The sequence below is a fragment of the Grus americana genome, chromosome 2, assembly GCF_028858705.1.
Source record: "Grus americana isolate bGruAme1 chromosome 2, bGruAme1.mat, whole genome shotgun sequence".
NCBI classification, from domain to species: domain Eukaryota; kingdom Metazoa; phylum Chordata; class Aves; order Gruiformes; family Gruidae; genus Grus; species Grus americana.
Genome location: NC_072853.1, coordinates 20,839,295 through 20,858,469, shown reverse-complemented (window position 1 = coordinate 20,858,469; position 19,175 = coordinate 20,839,295). Strand labels below are relative to the sequence as shown.

General features: G+C 35.3%; 1 protein-coding gene across 11 annotated transcripts in view; it reads left to right on the top strand.

Annotated features, from left to right (window-relative positions):
• The window catches only part of OXR1 (oxidation resistance 1), a 293,745-nt gene that overhangs the window by 245,632 nt on the left and 28,938 nt on the right, over positions 1–19,175 (top strand). For all 11 annotated transcript variants that reach the window (XM_054814190.1, XM_054814187.1, XM_054814192.1 and 8 more), the window contains 4 exons: positions 653–837; positions 3,870–4,657; positions 8,605–8,773; positions 11,884–12,046. In XM_054814190.1, coding sequence (XP_054670165.1) covers positions 653–837; positions 3,870–4,657; positions 8,605–8,773; positions 11,884–12,046 — 1,305 coding nt within the window. The remainder of the gene's footprint in view (positions 1–652; positions 838–3,869; positions 4,658–8,604; positions 8,774–11,883; positions 12,047–19,175) is intronic.

The window sequence follows — 19,175 nt, the reverse complement described above, 5'->3', positions numbered from 1 at the left end:
TATTTGTATTCCTGTACTGCAGCAGTATGATTGTGATTAAATCCATCCAAAGCTGCATGATGATGCAGCTGCATCTTCAGAAATCATTAATATTTTTTAATATAGTTTTATTCTATAAATGTACTTTTCCAGTCAGTCAACAGGTCCATTAAGTTAGAATGACTTGTATCGGATACTGCTGTTGCTTTTGTGTAAAGAAGACAAAGATAAATGACAATTTTTGAGGATTTTTTTTTTTAGTTCTTAGAAACTGAGAAGAGTGAAGAGTCAGGTTTTAGAAAATGCTTGAAGCTTCCTGCAAAACTAGCAATAAGCCCTGTGGTTATCTGGGAAGGATGTATCTTTAGAGGAGCTGCTTAGCATATCTTTTAGAGTGCAAGGGTTTTTCTTTTTTTTTTTTTTTTTTTTTTAGTCAACCCAGCTATTAAGTGAGGAACAAAACTGTTCTCTTTGGTAAAGTAGGTGGCCTTAATTTCCTTCCTCAGAAAAACGGTTATATTTCTAGATGACTGCAAAACACAAGGAACTGCATAAAGTTGCTTAAATAAAGATGCTTTAAAAACGAATTAGAAAACACTTTTCCTACAAAAAATGGAGAATAAGCTAAAGTATGAAGAAGAAAATTTACCACTTCTTTTCCCTCTCATTTTAGGGTACAGTCAATGGTGTGCTGCTAGTGACGCCAAATAATATAATGTTTGATCCTCATAAAATGGATCCTCTGGTCCAAGAGAACGGCTGTGAAGAGTATGGCATCATGTGTCCAATGGAAGAAGTGATGTCAGCTGCTCTGTATAAAGAAATTGTGGACAGCAAAATTAAGGATTCAATAACCATGTAAGATAGAATAGTATTTATAAAGCTTTGAGTAAATATGAACTGTAGCCGTACTGCTGACCATACAAAACTAGCAAAACCACATTTTCTTCTGTTTTCCTTTTTAAGAACATCAAAGATTGGCTTGGAAAGACCCTTGTGAAAGCTTGCTTTACCTTAAATTCTCACGTTCTATATACCATAGAGAATAAGTCCTCTTCTATATACATGGATTCTAACTTCCTGCAATAGTCTCTTTTAAAAATCAGTGTATAGCAAGAGGTACCACACCACTTACTCTGCTCCTTCCCCACTTTGAAAACAGTAACAGATGCATTGGATTTTTTTGGTAATTAAAGAACTGATGAACAGAATAGCAAAGTCCATCTTAAACAGCTTTAGGTGCAAATCTTTATTGTTTACCATTTTCCACTTCTCAAACTCTTTCTCTGAGAAGTGGTTGTAAGACTAATTTTTCTGAGATTTGTGTATATTTTTATGGCATTAAGAATATTTTTTTTTTCTAATTGGCTAGGGGAGGAAGTGCGTATTCACCTTTGGGTGTAGCCTTGTCTGGAGTGAACAGAACCAATTTGGATTGGTGAGCTTTACTCAGCGGAACTTAGTGTGGTAGACATTTAAAACTGGGTTTAAACAGCATTAAGAAAAATCTTTATTCCATTCTGTCTGTTGCCTAAGTTTTATACTGTCCTTAGAAATAGGATAAATTTTAATGTTAAAGCCAAAAAGGACTTAAAAAATCATGCCACCTTTACCTATCACAGCCCATAAAGCACAAATGTTTGCAGACCACCTTGACTATCTTAACTGCAGGGAAGTGGACTCCTTTAACCAAGGTAGAGTTGTCTATATGTATGGGAGGAAAGCTGTTGGCCTGATGCATAACTCTTTAAAAAATGCCCTTTTACAGTTCTTACAGGTTAGTATGCTAAAAACATCTTGATAATCTTAAATGTCCGGACACCCAGGAGAAACAACTTGTCTTGTACCACTTTTAAGTTCAATTTCAGCAGAATCCTGGTAGTAAACTGGTATCGTGGCATGGTCTTATTTCCTGCCCGAAGTCATGTTTTTCTTGAAAGAGCAACTAATGTACGCATTACTATAGTAGTGCTTTTGGGGCTTTTAATAAAGAATGATGATGCCTTCAGCATGATTGCTTTCTGGAAGTTTATTTTCCAGACTGAGTTTTAAAAAGTTGCTTGTAGTTCCTGCTTCAATTGAAGTATAGTGCAGGTAATGAGATTATGAAAATTAGATGGCTCTTTTTAATCTACCTATTTGAATCATAATATTGCAGTTGCAAAACAAGTCTTTCTAGCCTGTTTAGTTTCTTAAATGTGTAAGTCAACATTATGTCATTACCTTCCATGCCCTGTTGATTTTTGTGCTCTTGTAGCACATGCATTTTCTGTTTTGTTTGTAATATAAATGCATATGGAATGAAGACATGTCTAATAATAAAAGGTCACACTGTGCGTTCAGAGCCCTGTATGTCCAGTTTGATTTATCTTTCTTGTCAACTTAATATACTATTAAATGGACGCTAACTTCCAGTGGTTTTTTTAGTCCCAAAATTTTCATGCTTTAACCTCATCAAAATTTGAAGCATATTTGTAAATTTTGGGGGAAAACCCCCTCAGATTTCTTAAGTATGCAACCAGAACTCCCAACAGCTACAGCTAGATCTGACAAGACCTGTGTGTCTCAAGGTATTTGAGACTTAAATCATGTTTTCCCACTATTTGGCTTTTTTTGCTTTACCAGCATAATCCTGAAAAATTAAGAAAACAGCCCAGTCTAATAGGTGATAAATACTAAACTCTAATCCACATGCTTTGTAAGCAAAATTACTGCTTCAGCACAAGCTTAATCTCAGCTTCATGTTAGCACTTGGACAAGAGGGTGCATATGCTCTTAATGTTAGTAATATGACCTAGCTGAATAAAAAGTTTTGTAGAAATATGGAGTGGATTTATCCTTGCAGATAGGAGATGAAGGTATGAGCTTCTTAAAAGCATTTCATACTAGGTAATGGAAGATGTAATGTGCTCGTGACGGCAAGGGAGTTGGCATTGAGAACTCTAGTCAAAAGTATGTTTAAACATGAGAAACTTTTTATGAAGGTTGTGTACTGCTCTGTTTTTTGACAACACTGGAAAAGCTTGACTCATGTAGAGATAGTTGAGCATGTTCACAGTCCCCTTGTAGTCCTTCTCTTGTAAAACTTGTAGAATTTTGGTTAGCTTATTTTGAAAGGCAGGTTTGAATAAGATTATTTCCTTTGGGGAAAATAAGTAAGCATAAAAAGTTTTTTATCAACATTTGATGTTTACTCTTTAAATTATTTAGTTGTATCAAGTAGCTTGGGATTTATTTTGCTTAACAGTAGCATCCTCAAAGTTGGATACCTGACTGGTGAAGACACCAGTCACTATTAGGTATTTCCTATGGGCAGAATGGTAAGATCCTCCTTGATAAGATCTACCTTGATGGTTCCTGTTATTCTGCATTGACTAACTTGGATAGTTAAGGTTAGACCAGATGATTTCCTGCATTCATGTTCTACAGTGTCAACTTCATAGCTTGGGACAGATCTATACCATTGCACTGGCCTCTTTGGTAGACAGAGCTTAAAAGATTGTGGATGATTTCTACCTTTAGAGATCATGGTTGTGTGTAACTTTTTGTTGTTTTTCCCCTGTTCTTTATATTATTTTTACAATTTAAGCATCTCAAACGATCTTGTTAGTTTCATAGGAGAGTTTCTCCTTGCAAAAGTAATGTCATGAAATTGGGAAGTCCTGTCTATGTAATACTGGCAAAAGGTCTGCCATAAGCTTACCATTAAGGGAACATATTTTATGCTTGTTTCTTATTACTGATGCTCTGGATTAAGTTTGGTTTTTTAGTTTCTCTTTTTTTTTTTTAAGAGCACCTTTAAAGTTTTTCAGCATTAAATAAAAATTAGTAAAGAAAAGAGCTTGATGTAAAAGGCACCTGCTATAACAACATTCTTATTTGCTCAACAGAGATCTAGAACAGCTGTCTGTAAGGGAACTTTGCCATTCCAAGAAAGCTGCAAAGAGCAATACAGATGAAATGGATTCCAAGATTCGTGATACAGGCAATGACAGTGCTAGTACTGCCCCAAGGAGCACAGAAGAGTCTCTTTCAGAAGATGTCTTCACAGAATCAGAACTCTCTCCAATACGTGAGGAACTTGTTTCCTCGGATGAGCTTCGACAAGACAAATCTTCTGGAGCATCATCAGAATCTGTCCAAACAATAAACCAGACTAGTGCTGAATGTTTAACCATCATTTCGGACTCAAATGAAGCTGCCAGTGACTTGAAACCCAGTGCTGAAATGGTTGTAAATGTTAAACAGTTTGGTACCCGTAGCTTAGGTTCAGAAAGTGCTGAAATGTTTACAAAGAGGGGACAAGAACCTAGTGAAAACATTGCAGATGTCCTCCAGCAGTCTTTACAAGGATCATGTGATAGTGAAGAGCATAACAAAGAGGCAGAAGTGGGCAACAATCAAGATTCCTTGTTAGGAAAAGAACAAGGAGAGGGTAAGACAGGAGAGGAATGTCCAAGTTGTGAAGATACCACAGACTCTCAAAAGAAAGAGACAGCTAGCAAAGGAAAAGTAGTGAAAACGCAAACTCAAGACTCTGAAACAGAAGTTGAAGAACTCCGCAAGCTCTGGAAGACCCACACTATGCAACAAACCAAACAACAAAGAGAAAACATGCAACAGGATTCACAAAAAGAAATTAGTCAGAAAACTGTGACTGCAGGAGATGGGCAATTAGGTGAGTCAGTATTTATGGATACAGTTAGCCTTCAGATTTCTGATGTATCTCCCTCCAGCTTACCAGAATTCTTGTTGGTTTGCATTCTGTAGAACAGATCTCCCCATATGTTACTTATATTTCTTGCTGGCTTGAAGATATACCTAAGTTATACCTTATATAAACTAGTAGGGAAAACATTGCTCAGGAAACTGAAAGCATGGATACCTTTGTTACTGTCATTTTTCATTATTGAAATTATATTTATGATCATATTAATACATAGTGTCTTTGTAGAGGTGACTTAAATGAGCCTATAAAACTAGATCCATGATGCATTGGTCACTGTAGAGCTCAAAATTTAAAAATGTTTTTTAGCAGTCAGCTTGCTGTCACTTAAACTTTGATCCCACTGTACATGTATATGAATGAATTTCAGGGAATTAATTTCATCTCATTTATGGCATGTCTACCTTGTGGTTAAGGTTATTTGAGCAACAAGGTTGAGGCTTAACACTGATATTTTCAGAACTCTTTCACTTGTATCTTGTCGTATTTTCGTGCTGACTAGAACAAGCTTAAGCATACAAAAAGCATTTCTCAGGATAAGTAAGAGCTAGTTGGTAAGAAACTAATGCTATGAATATGAGCAACAACTAGGTTTATTTCTTGAGTACCTTTTATTCCTCTACAAAGATCAGACCCTAAGATTATTAGTTGGAACTCATCTTTGAAAGTCTGTTGAAGGTACTCAATTCATATAAAAAATACTGTGTCTTTTAAATAACTTAAAGATGTTCCTACATGTATTTGATTTTGCTTTCTAAAATATTCATAGGTCACTTTCTGATGCCTTACCATCTTACTAACGGAGATAAACTAGTTGTTTTAATTGTGCAATATTTTGAGAAAGAAAACATATCTATTAATGCCTGTCACAAACTAATAAATTATATGTGGAGAGTGTTTGAAGGCCAGATTGCTTATGCTAATTATTAAAAGTTGAGATTGTCAACCAAAGAATATACCCCTCTATTGAACACAGAATTTAATTTTACACTTCAGAATCTGATATGATAGTTTTCAGGTTTTTTTCACCTTGTTAAGGAAGTAACTGAGTGTTCAATTTCAAAGCAGACTAGTTGCATCATTCTGTGATAACTTTGGCTTTTATGCCTTCAATATCGGAGGAAGTCCTTTGGCAAAAATGTCAGCTAGCAGTAGTTAGTGGTTGTGACTTTTAAAAAATGCAAGCACCAAGAGTTCTTTGCCACAATTGCTGCTCTTCATACAATTGAATATTACTTGTAATTCAGTTGTATTAAATGCTTTAGTTTGTGGGTTTTCTAAAAGATTGCATCATTGAGTGACTCTACAGGTTTTTTGTGCATGATGATCTGTACAGTCACAGAGTATATACATATATAATCAAAAAAAAGTGTCTGCATACAGTCAGACAGAGGAGTGCTGGCTAGAAACCTTCTGCACATGGTGTTACAGCCTCACTAAAAGTGGTAGGGGTACAATAGAAAAAAAAAACTTAAAAAAAAAAAGCACAGGTTACTTTTTAGACACTTGTGGCAATGACTTCAGTCCAGCTTCATTTGAAATTACTGTATACTTCTTATGCTTGCATGTTGCATTTGCAGAATGCAAATAAGCCAGTACATTATGAATTAATATTTCTCAGTCTAGATGGATTTGGTGAAGCTTCTACTAGCTTTGTCTACAGGCAAATTTAAATAGAGCCAAGGTAAAAGCATAGATCTATTGCTTAACTCTTGAGGGTCACCAAAGACAAGCTATGACAGGTCTGTTAACAATAGGTCACTAAAAAACACTAGGTCATTAAAAAATTGAAACACTGTAAACTTCTTCTCATATCCTGTCTATTGGACTAAAACTCTGAATTAATCATACTATGAGTTTTGTATGATTGTTACCTAGTCCTTTTATCTCCTGCATATAGCAAGGACTTAATTGAATTTTTTCTCTTTTGCGGGGCTTTTGAGCATCAAGGTTTTTGGGAACTACCATTTGTTGATCTTCAGAGTTCACATGTTTCTGATTTTTTAATTAATGATCTATTTGATCTGAATGTTGAACAGGTGATGCAATGCAAGTTGATAACTATGAGTAGACTAGAATAACTAAAAAGGCTCCCTTGGATATTTTTTTTTCTTTTTAACGCAGGACTCTTGTATTCCCTTCTGTTTTTTACAGGCACTTATGTTAACCACTGGACTGAAATAATAGCTAATGTAGTTGATACTTTGGCGGAGTTGTAATGATCTATAATTTTGTGTATATATAAACAAGCTGAAAATTCGTTAAAGATAACATGTCTGCTGCTTACTTAACTGGGTATTGGCAGAGATTGAAAAGGGCGGGGGGGGAAGCAGAAAACACACAATAGCCATTACTAAAATCTCTTCTGATGAATTCTGTGTTAAATATACAAAAAATATATTGGAGAAAACACCAAAAAAAAAAAAAGAGCATCGTAAATAGTCCTTTTGAGATTTGGGCAGGGCTACATTGTTTTCGATCTCTCTGCTAGCTAGAGCTATAATCTCACTCATTTTTCTTTTTTAAGGTATGGTAAAAATCCCACTTCTCTGAGCTCTAGGTCAGAGTTGTTCTTAACTGCTGCATCTGAAGGACCAAAATCCCAAATATCAGATCATTTTAAGAGTACTTCTCTAACACTGGCACAAAGTTTGTGCCAATCCTATGAATGTTTTTTTTTATTTTGGTTCTTTTTGGTTTTGGGGTTTTTATTTTACAGTTTACTTGTGAGCTTAGATTTATAAAATACATCCAAGTAATGCATATTATGACACTTCTACCATACTGTATACTGCAGGTATAATTGTAAAGTGTAACTGAAAATTAGGAGATGCATATTTAAATATTTACTGAAAAAAAAATATTCTTTTGTGGAACAATGCTATTCTAAACTTTATAGGGAAAATCTAATTGAGAAAACATACAGTAGAGGTGTTTATAGGTCAAGAAGGTGATGTTTTCTGTGCTTAGTGTATCTGTAGTCTGTTCAGACACTGAAGGAGTACTTCGGCTGTAAAGAAAAGATGAGTGTCCCAGAAAATTGGAACTTATCTGTATGTACGTACATATAACACTAGAGGTAGGATAAATACTTTTGTTGTCATAGCTGATCATAAGAACTCTTAAATTTATATTTTCCTTCCTTGCTTTAAAAAGTATTTTGTGGCAGGAGCTCACGTTCTAGGATTTGGGCAATTAATCTAGCAAAAAAACAATTTTGAGAAGGCTTCTTTGTTTACCTTGTGGTGACTTGACAATCCAACTTTGAGGGTAATCATATAATTCTATTAGTTCAATTAAATATACCACCGGAGGGGAAAAAAATCCGTACTGCAACATCCGATATACTTCATCCTGAAGTGGTGTTCATACCTTTGAAGTGTTTGATGTAGCTAACAAATTAAAATTCATCTTATTCCTCTATTAGTAGTGCCAGAACTTTTCTTTTTTTAAATGAAAAGTAACTAATGAACAGCTTTGACATATGTGAATCAAGCCTAAGTACTTACTTAACACTCTATCTTCTGCATATATATATAAAATATATTTTTAACAGTGGGAGGGTTGTCTGATTTGGTGGTGAGGGGGTATGCATTGAGAATACCTTCTGAAATAAATACTTTTCAAGCATGGATGAAAGACTATCATAATGTGATCTGGGGTAGGAAGCAGAAATGAATGTTAGAATTATTCAAATGTGTTGTACTCTGAAGTTAATTCTGCTGATGCAATTTATGTAACAAAAAAAAGACAGGTGATCATTACTACTTGTGTTAGCTCATCTCCTGTTACTTATTTATATATCTGTCCTGTATACCTGTATTGCCTAATACAAAATTGGCTAATAATTTTGTTAAGCTCTTTTGTACATTGATAGCTAACTTTTTCTTTACTAATAGGTTCTTCTCTTACAAAAGAAAAAAGACGGCATCGATCTCACAAGTTTCTGCGTCTCAGGGTTGGAAAACCCATGAGAAAAACGTTTGTTTCGCAAGCAAGTGCATCAATGCAACAGTATGCACAGAGGGATAAAAAACACGAGTACTGGTTTGCTGTTCCACAAGAAAGGTAAGGAGGAGATAAACTGTAAAGATCCATGCTTTCCAATAGGTCTTCGAGCTTTTTTTCCTGCACCACTCAAAAATTTTGAGTGACTGTCTATAAAGCAACGCAAAAAAAGGGTCAACAACTGAGGATATTGATGATTGGCTTGTACTTAACACTGGAATACCTCCTTACCATACTGAAATTTTACTGATTTACTTGAGTTACTTGCAAGTTCAGCTGATAGTGTCTCATGGTATTATTTAGGCTTGTGTTCATAGCAAGTAAATAATGAAAGAAAGATTCAAGTAAGTGGTGTCTGGTGAAGGAAGTGAGTTCTGCAACAAAGTTTTTGTTGTTGTTATCTGTGCTTCCCATTATTTGGAAACTTTCTGAAAATTCTCTCTACTTCTCAGAGCTTTGAGTTCAGAAGAGCTAGCTGGGGTTCTTTTGTCTTATCTTTATATATGGAACATAAAACTTTTCCAGGAAGCAACTTAAACATATCTACCAGAAAAATATCTAAATTTGTTGCAGTGATTCAAAGACCTGAGATGTCCATGGTCACTCACTGGTAAAGTCTTGAATTCTTAAATGATCTTTACTGCTAGGAAACTGTGACGTATTTTCAAGTTGAATGTGATTTTTTGGGGGGGGTATTGGAGATTATTATATCCTTGTCAGAAGAGATGGGGGGTGGGAAGAAAGAAGGAACAACAACAAACTATCAGCTATCATCTTGTATAAATACCTACACGCAATGATCAAGTCACTTTTCCATCTTTTCTTTTGAGCTGAATGGCGTAGAATATCCAGTTGGGGCACTGCAGTTGAGGACAGATATGGATCAATTGGAGAGAGTCCAGAGGAAAGCAGCAAGACTAATTAATACCTAGAAAGTGTAACATATAAAGAAAATTAGAAGTAAGTGGGGTTCTTTAATCTAAAGGAGAAAAGGATTACAAACATAAAATCATTTTCATACTTAAAAGTTGGCTGCAGCAAGAAAGGTAGTAGTCTCTTTTTTTTGTGTCCACTGCGAATGGAGATGTGTAATGGACTGAAATGGCATCAAAATACTTGAGTTTTCCAACAGAAAGAATTGAGTCTGTACTAGAAGGTCACTAACCTGCTTTTAAACATCACCCCTGCTACTCCTAACTGGTGGAGATTATGCAATTTCTTGAGACAGATATGTCACACTGGTTCTGTATAGCTAGTCCTGTCTGGGCCAGGTGACCTCTTGTGGTTACAGTCAACTCAAATTTTCTTGTTCTTTCATATCATATTTCATATTTAATTTGAAAGCAGATAAATGTTTCACATATGGCGATGATGTCTAGGTTGGTTTATTAAAATGATTACTGTCTTTTTGATTCATTTTCTAATGTAGCAGAGCAAGTACTTATCTTCAGCACAAAGCAGAATTTATCACCTATTTCAGAAGAAATAGTTCTTAGTTTACAGTCTGCATCAGATCTCCTTGGGAATCACTCCACCTATGAAGGGTTTCTCTCTAACTGCATGGGAATTAGTAATCTGTTCTTTTTCCATCCAGTGTATGTCCTATGTTTTTGTACACAAAGTCAGATCTGGTGTTAGTGGGGTGTTTGTTTTCTTAATTCACTGTTAACCTTATTGAGTGCTACCCTGTAAGTCAAAATATTTAGTGTCAACCCAGTTGTCTTTGTCACCTAGTGGTTAGAAAGAGAAAAAAAGTAGGTATCTGACAAACCTGCATTATTTCAGTGTTCATCTCAAATGAGCCAGTCAGGGAAGGAGTGTCTTGATGTTTAAGGAACTCTAAGTTTTATTTACTTTTTTAACTGCTATAATTATACCAAATTTCAAGTTCTTAAAGTTAAAATAATGATTTTTTTTTTTTTAATTTTCCTACTTGTAAGACTTTTAAAATTTGATACCTCATTCAGTGCATGAATCTGCAGCTTCTTGTTCTTTGTCACAGAACTTATCTACTTAAAGCATCTGAAATGTTTTATTCTCTTACTGTCAGAGAAAGATTTATCTCTTTTCATCAGTGTTATCCAGGAACCTTGATTTTAACAAGGGTAACTGAATAACTGACCCTGTTTGGAAACTATTATCACAGCCTTTTAGACAGAGGCACATGAAAATTATAGGTGCAGTTTTGAGAGACTTTGTTGCTCTATATCTCTTGGTGTTCTTTCAGTATTCAGGGATTTAGTAAGGAAGGGGGGGCGGTGGGGAGTCCAAATATTGTTCTTCATGCTAATCCAGTATGCATATTCACTGTAGCAAGTATCTCTGAAGAGAGGCATAAGAAATATTCAAAGTCTTAGTAAGCAGAGCTCTAAAGATCTAGCTCTAAAGCTGTCTTTTCCATGATGAAGAGATACTAGTGTATTCATTGCATGTCCCTCTTCTTAAATGCTCCATCTGTGCACCTACAGGAAATGCTTAAACAGTATAGACTGACATCTAGTAGGGTTGTAAATAACTTTCTTCTGGGAATTTGGGCATTTTGTTCTTCCGAACTGGAGAACCATGCATTTTGTGGCAGGTAACTTACAAGGAGGTAACTTTGAATCTTGGTACTTACTGCAGTTGAGTAGTCTGTAGTTTATGATCTAGCTCGCTCTCTCTCTGATATCTGTAGTAATTCTCACGGTCTGTTTAATTTTGGTCACATGTCTTGGGAGTGTTCAGCTCTTCTTCAGGGATGGGGAAAACAGACATGCAAACACTTTTAAATTCCAATTTTGTTTATGTTTTTATGTAACTCTTTTAAAATAAAATTAAAAATTCTTAGTGTTTTATTTTGGAAATTATTTCAATTGTAAACAGAGGTTTCCACTGGGACAGAAGTGGTTGAAGGACATTAGTTGTATATGAAAATGCAGCTAGTTGATTGCCAACTTGTTTCCTGCTTTTTCCTCCAGTGTCAGCTTCATATAATTAAAATGCAAAAAAAAAAACCCAACAAACCAACAAAAAACTTAGCTTTTTTTCAAATGTGTGTTTAATATCTAGACAAACATGAAATAGTAAGTATTTTCATTTTAACCTTAAATACTCGATAATTGTTAGACATGACCCAAAAGATCACAAACTTACCTTATTTTCTTTTCTGTGTCATTACTTGACTTCTCTAGGACAGATCACTTGTATGTCTTCTTTATCCAGTGGAGTCCAGAGATATATGCAGAAGATACTGGGGAATCTCTTCGAGAACCTGGATTTATAGTGGTAAAAAAGAAGGAAGAGCCTGAAACTAGTGAAGAATCCACTACCGAAGATGCTGCTAAAGAGTGGGAGGTAAGGAAGAACATTGTCAAAGAATTTTTTTTTTTAATACTTTCATAGGAATATAGTTAAATAGTGTTAAATACTTTCCAATAAGAAAAACAAAGCAGTGTGCTTTATTAGTCTGCTTACTATGATCATGACTGTTTAATTTATGCCATCCTAATGCTTTGCTCAAACATCAGTTCAGGGTAACATTTCACAAATACAAGTCACTTTTGAATGGAGCAAATTGTAACTTAAAATTCACAGTTGAAAGGAATATGAGTACAGCAAAGAAGTTGCAACTTGATGAAGCAGACTTAGTTTTCAGTCAAGGAAACTGACAGTTTTCTGATAACATTCTAGATGCAGGAATAATAGGTGAATACTTATTGGTAAGTCTCAAAACAGGGATGAGACAAAAAAGGAAAATTAATCTATTAATGACATGTTTTTCCAATAATCCAGTAATTCTCATTACAACTTCTTCATACACTAAGATGCTGTTGCATGGATTTTAGTAATATACTGTAACTGGAGCTCGCTCTTTATTTTTTTTTTATAACAAACACATTTCTCCCATGTGAATCTGTGTCCACTGTGTTTCTATGGACACATCTTTACATGTCTACGTGGTTTTGTTTTGTAGTGTACATGCAGTTAAGCACTTGTAGTCTTGTGCATTCAAATGTCAGTCAAAAGTTTGATTCCTGTCATAAATAGTATCCCATCAGCACTGTTTAACTTGAGTCTCAGGACAGCAATTGCAATCTCTGACTAGAAGACTGATAACTTTTATGATTATTTTTTTAACTTCCCCACCCCACAGTGGAGCATGTTGAAATTAAGGAAGTCTATTCTTGTGTCTTATGTAGAGTGTAAAATAAATTTTAAAAAACTGCAAGAGTCTAACTATGGGTAATGGTTTTCTTCTTAGCTCCAAAACTTAGAATCATAGTAGAACTCTGACTTCAAACTTCTCACTTACTTAGGTGAAGTATTAGGCTGTGGTTACAAAACACTCTGCAGCTCAATGATTTTGCATGGAGCATTTTTGCTTCAAGGCATTGAAATTAATATCATAAATGTCTTTTGAATCTTCATATTTTCAGCATGTATATTGCTTGAATATTGTTACCAGTGATGTATTTTGGTGTTGACTCTTGGTCAAAGCCCTTATAAGTATTTGATGGTATAAACTTGGCCTTTTGGAACAAGGGGATCAGAATGGCAAGTTACAATATTATGGTTTAAGGCACAGTATATTTCTCTTTTAATGAGATCTTCAGTAACTTTGCATCTTAATATAGTTACAGAATAACTTCCACAGAAAAGAGTGCAATGTTTTCTTCAGGATTAAATGTTGTAACTTTTTAGGAGTTACTTCTGAAGACAGTAGAGGCAGTCCTTTTCCTACATGTATCAAAATGTCGAAGTTATTTACTACAGAATGAGTTCCTGCCTTAAGCCTTTATTTAGGTCTTCTCTGGAAATAATCGTAGAAGACGTATTTCAAAAATATTGTTATTTCTATACATGTTATGCGAAAATTATGTCAAGTTTGGTTCTCAAGATAATCCAGAAAATTTATTGTTTTATATAGAAGTTAGTGTGATTAGTGAGAACTTTTTTTAAGATGTTATGCAAGTACAAGAAATATGCTAATGTGGTCTTCTGCATTTTAACTTGAGTAATGTGACTTCTCATGACTGACTGCTAGCACAAATCTGAAAGCTGTTAAAAAACTAACTTTTTAATCAGAACTGTTTGACAGTACCAGATGGTTCAACCTGTCATTATGTACAACTGCGTCTTAGTGGCTTTTAATGTATGTGCTGGAAAGTATCAGTACATACAGGGAATTGTAGCTGTAACAGTATCATTGAAACCTTTTTGTGGGTATTGGGATGAAAAATGGGCTATCTTCTTCAGAACACAGTGATGGGAAAACTCAGGGTGGAAGAGTGTCCTGGTTCTGGCAAGGATAGAGTTAAAGCTCCTTGTGAAATTAACTCTATCCTTGCCAGAACCAGGACAAAGGGCAATGGAAAGCAAAATCTCGATTTACAAATACATCATGAAATGCTGTTGACTTACAAAAAGTGGAAGCTAGTAGAGTAGCTTTCTTTTCCAAAAAATGTTCTCTCTGCTATTGTACAGTATCTTAGACTGGAGAAACAGGAAAGAGGATTAATGAGTAACCAAGTTGTAGTGCTTTTGCTTCTTTCTTGATAAAAAGCTACAGCTGAATGTGTTAACATAGGACTACCAAATAGACTTTAAAGTAGTACTGTGCTTTTTTTTAGTGGAAAAGACTTACAGGAAGAAGAAGGAACAAGCAAAAGCAAAGATCAGTAACATATGAAACAAGTAGTAGGAGCTGGTTTATAAGTTTATTAAATAAATCAATGAATAGAACTGAACTCTTATTCTTGATTTATTCCCATTTTTCTTCTGATTATGCTTTCTTCTTTTACCTGTATAGAGTAGTCTATTCCCTATTGGCTTTTACTCTGAAGTAATCCAGTAGATGTAACCTCAGCTGATCTAGTGGCAAAGAAATCAACACTCCTGTCATCATATTAAATGCTGCTTTGATCAAATGCTGCGCTGTATGAAGTGTCAAAAAAAAAAAAATCCAGGAAATCCTTTAGCTGACTCTTTTTTTTTTTTCTATTACATGCTACACACTTAATAGATAACTGATTTATTGGAAATAACCATGAATCTACTACTATCTAACATTACTATCAGTAAAGGTGACTAATTCATAGTTGTCAGTTACACAGGGTTTAAAGCAAACTCTGTGTGGGGTACCTTGTAGCTCCTGTTGCGGATGGCGTTCCTCAATATCAGGCCTTGCTGAGAGGCCTCCACCTGTCCCATTGGCAAAGTTCTCTGAAAAGGACAATTTTTTACTTAAGATCAGTTCATGCTAAAGATGCGTCTGTCCATTAGAAATGAATAGACAAGAATTTGATTTTATATATTATGTACGAAATAAAAGTGTGCTGCTAGGTTCTTCGTGGTCTTATCCCCATCGTTTTCCTCAAATATTTCCTTTACCTTCTTGTACTTAAGTGAATGAGCATACACCAAGGAAGAGGGGTGGTTTAGGCTTGGGTTGGGTTTGTTTTGGTTTTTCTCTACTTGTACTGAGCCTTGAGGATGTAGAGGTGTATTTATCATGGTATTCTTTTTTTACTTAGTGTGTACTAGTTCAAGTCATAATGGCTTTCTTTATCTGTTAGCACAATATGTGTTGATAAATAAATGCTTTCTCCAAAGCATATTCTATACTTGCATCTAAACGTGGCCAGATTTGACAGCAAGCTGACTGTTTCTGTTGCGCAGTGCCTCAGAAACAACTTCCATCAGTACTTTATGGTCTAAATTTGTTTCCTTCTGAAGTCTTAGTTGTGTATATATAGTAATGTGTTTAGAAATTCATGATATAGTGTTAAGGTGCTTGCCGTTAGATAGCTGCTGATACATTAACATCATTTTGGTGCCATTTAGTACCACAGATTGAAAGCATTAAGGAGTTGTCACCTGGTGTTGGTAAAGGTGTGGTACCACAGTATTTGAAAGCAGGGATGGGTCCTCAGGCACTGCTAATAGGGTTGGTCTTATGCTTGAAGAAATTTAAGATGAGTGAAAAACTACTTGAATTCTCCTACAGTCTCCAAATTTTGGTTGAGAAATGAGTTTTCAAGTAACACACCTATTTTGTATTTCTATAAAATAACTGCTAATAAGTTTCTTATGACTGCATAAAAGATTGCTTTTCTAAAAGAAGTGTTGTTGATGTTTCCTGTAAAGGATAAATGTTATTCCATTGCATATACATTGTATATTTAAAAAAGACAAAAATTAACAAAAAAGACAAAACCCCAATAGATCAGAGCACAAATTATGAACCACATTTGGTCATAGAACAACTTGAAGAAAGATTATAAGAAGTACTGCCCAGTATGCATATACTTTCCATAACCTTTCTTGCAGACTGTAACTTTTTTAAATCAGGAAAAAAATGTATACTCTTAAAAAAAAAAAAAAAAGGAAAGAAAAGAAAAGCTGGGGGTGATAAGTGATATCTCTGTGATTCATCAATCCCAGTAATTCCAATTATCCAGTTATCCTACTCCTGTTTTCCTAAAACAGATTGTAAAGCCTTGACGAGCTTGTTTCCCCTGCTGTTGCTATATGAAGTGGCAGGTGGCATTTTGAAGTTGACCATTGGAGGAAAAAGACATGGAAAACAAGTACTCATGTAAAATGTCATTAACCATATCAGGGATCTAGTATAGAGTTAAACGAGGTAAATCAACTTTCCACTGAACTTGTGTGCACATAAAGTGTGCCGATAAGCTCAAATATTTTTCTACAGAAGTTGGCTTGCACATGTAAATAATCCATTACGATCTTTAGAGAATCGGTTTACCATATCTGGGGAGGAAGGATAACTGAAACTAAATTTCCAAGCAAGGTTTTTACAGTTTTAATAATGTTAAATAAACTGAAATTGCTGTGCTCTAACAATTCAGCACAGGGAGGAGGGCATTAAGAGGGGAAACAATGGAAATGACTACTTGTGTAAGAAACATCAGTGCATAAAGGAGAAATGATAGGATTTGTGCTTTCCCATGTGAGTTTTATCATAAAATTTTTGCATCTTCAATTTATATCTAACTAAAGGACTAGTTGGTCTCTTGAGGTGAGAGGGGGGAAGAAAAAGAGGTTATAGAGATCAGAACACCTTAATTTGCTTATTTAATGTTTCGTCTGTTGGTCTGAAGATAATTCCCAAAGTTGAGAGAACATTCCTTGAACAATAAAGGGACTTGGTCTGTTGTATTATTTAAGTAGTTAACTTTTTTTGATAGGGAGCTGGAAAACTGGAATGTACCATTATATTGGCTGTATATGTATAAATGTACTTTTTATTTCTATATGTGATAATGACTTATTGACATAGACTACTAATCTACCTTTGGATTTCAGATTTGAATTTAGAACAATTAAAACAATATATTATGTAAGGTACTACAGCTGTTAAGTGTCTTTATCATCATGCCATATTGGAAATACAGGATTTATGCTGATGGATCAGATCTCTGGTCGTCAGACAGAGTATTGATACAAAAAATATAATTACTAAATGTAGCCACAGCTAAATGTTTGAGGCATTAAAGCAATTTCATCTGGGGCACTTGTGAAAAAATGAGTTAAGTAAATAATTTACTATTTAAATCTGAAATCTGTTACGGAAACAGAAGAATTGCTCTGTACCAGAATAATTCTTAATTATTTAAAGTGTTGATTCTTTCTTCTCTCCCTCTGCCCTTCATCCTGTCATTAGATCTTATTTATTGCTATTATTCAGGATTGAGTCATAGTTGAAGGTTCACATAAATCTAAATACTCATCCACAAGGTATTTGAAAACAGGAAATTTATTGTCTCAGGACCTGCAAGCTGGTCTTAAAGTAGTTGGAAGCTCATCTGTTTTATTGTTTCCATTAGATTTTCAGTTGTTTGGAAAATACAGAAAATCAGTTTCCTTTAAAGCTGTCTAGAAGTTAACTTCCAAAACAAAACATGAGTTGACAGATATTTGCAAATGATTTTTCCCGGATTCACTGGGTCATGTTCTGGACTTGCATTTTATAATCATTACCTTTGGTTTTGCATATTGAATTTCTGTAGAAGATATAGATACGATATTCTGGAAAGCAGTTCTCTGTAGTGAGTCACTTGTCAAACTGAATTTTAGTTGGAACTTTCGTAGTTTAACCCCAGCCGGCAGCTAAGCACCACGCAGCCGCTTGCTCACTCTCCCTCAGTGGGACGGGGGAGAGAATTGGAAGAGTAAAAGTGAGAAAACTCCTGTTTTCTAAACTAAAGATAGTTTAATAAGTAAAGCAAAAGCCACGCACGCAAGCAAAGCAAGACAAGGAATTCATTCACCACTTCTCATTGGCGGGCAGTTCAGCCATCTCCAGAAAAGCAGGGCTCCATCACACATAATGATGACTTGGGAAGACAAACGCCATCACACCGAATGTCCCCCACCTCCTTCCTTCTTCCCCCACCCAGCTTTATATGCTGAGCAGATGTTGTATGGTTTGGAATATCCCTTTGGTCAGTTGAGGGCAGCTGTCCTGGCTGTGTCCTCTCCCAACTCCTTGTGCAGCCCTAGCCCGCTCGCTGGTGGGGTGGGGTGAGGAGCAGAAAAGGCTTTGGCTCTGTGTGCACACTACTCAGCAGTAACAGAAACATCTTTGTATTATCAATACCGTTTCCAGCACAAATCCAAACCATAGCCCCGTACTAGGTACTATGAAGAAAATTAACTCTGTCCCAGCCAAAACCAGCACAGAACTTCAGACATGGTTTGAAAAGGCTTACTAGATCAAGCCATTAGTTGCAAATGAAGTTCTGCCCTTGTGAAACAGTATTTGAGTTAGATGCTAAACATTTCAACATTAACAAAACTGTAACTTCTGGCATGTCTAGAATTTCTATTTCTGTGGTTTTTGTGGAAACATGAAGGTCACAGACAGTAATTATGTTTCCTGGTCAGGTAACATCTAAAGAAGCTTTTTCAAGATTGGAGTATTGGATGTAGATGTTTAAGTTCTGTATTGCATCTGGACTGTAACCTGCAACATTTCTATATTAAAATGGGCATTTCAGTTTCAGTATGCACTGCTGTCTTAAGTTTTTGTATTCTTAATCGTGTGTTTTCTATAAATTTATTTCCATTCCATACTCTACATTTCAGTGCTCAGCTGCTAGTGAAACAGCTCCTTGTTGTGTCTTACATTTTAAAATGATCATAATACTGTATGACAAGCTGGATAATACTGGATCAGCAGAGAGAAGAGGAAGCCTGGAAGTTGTAGGCTTCTTGAATGAAACAGTGCACGCAATGTATAAAGATGTACCACATTAACTGTCCTCAAAATAGGAATATTTTTCCAATATGTTTCTTGAAAGGTTGTCTGTTTATGGTAGTATATTGGATATACAAGCTAGACGGTTGGTTGTTTTTTACATCATGCATTGTCTGTTAAGAGATTGGATGTGTCACTATGCATGTGTTGCTGTGCATTAATAAGCATGTTTAGTAGGCTTTGCTCTCGTGCTGGAAGATG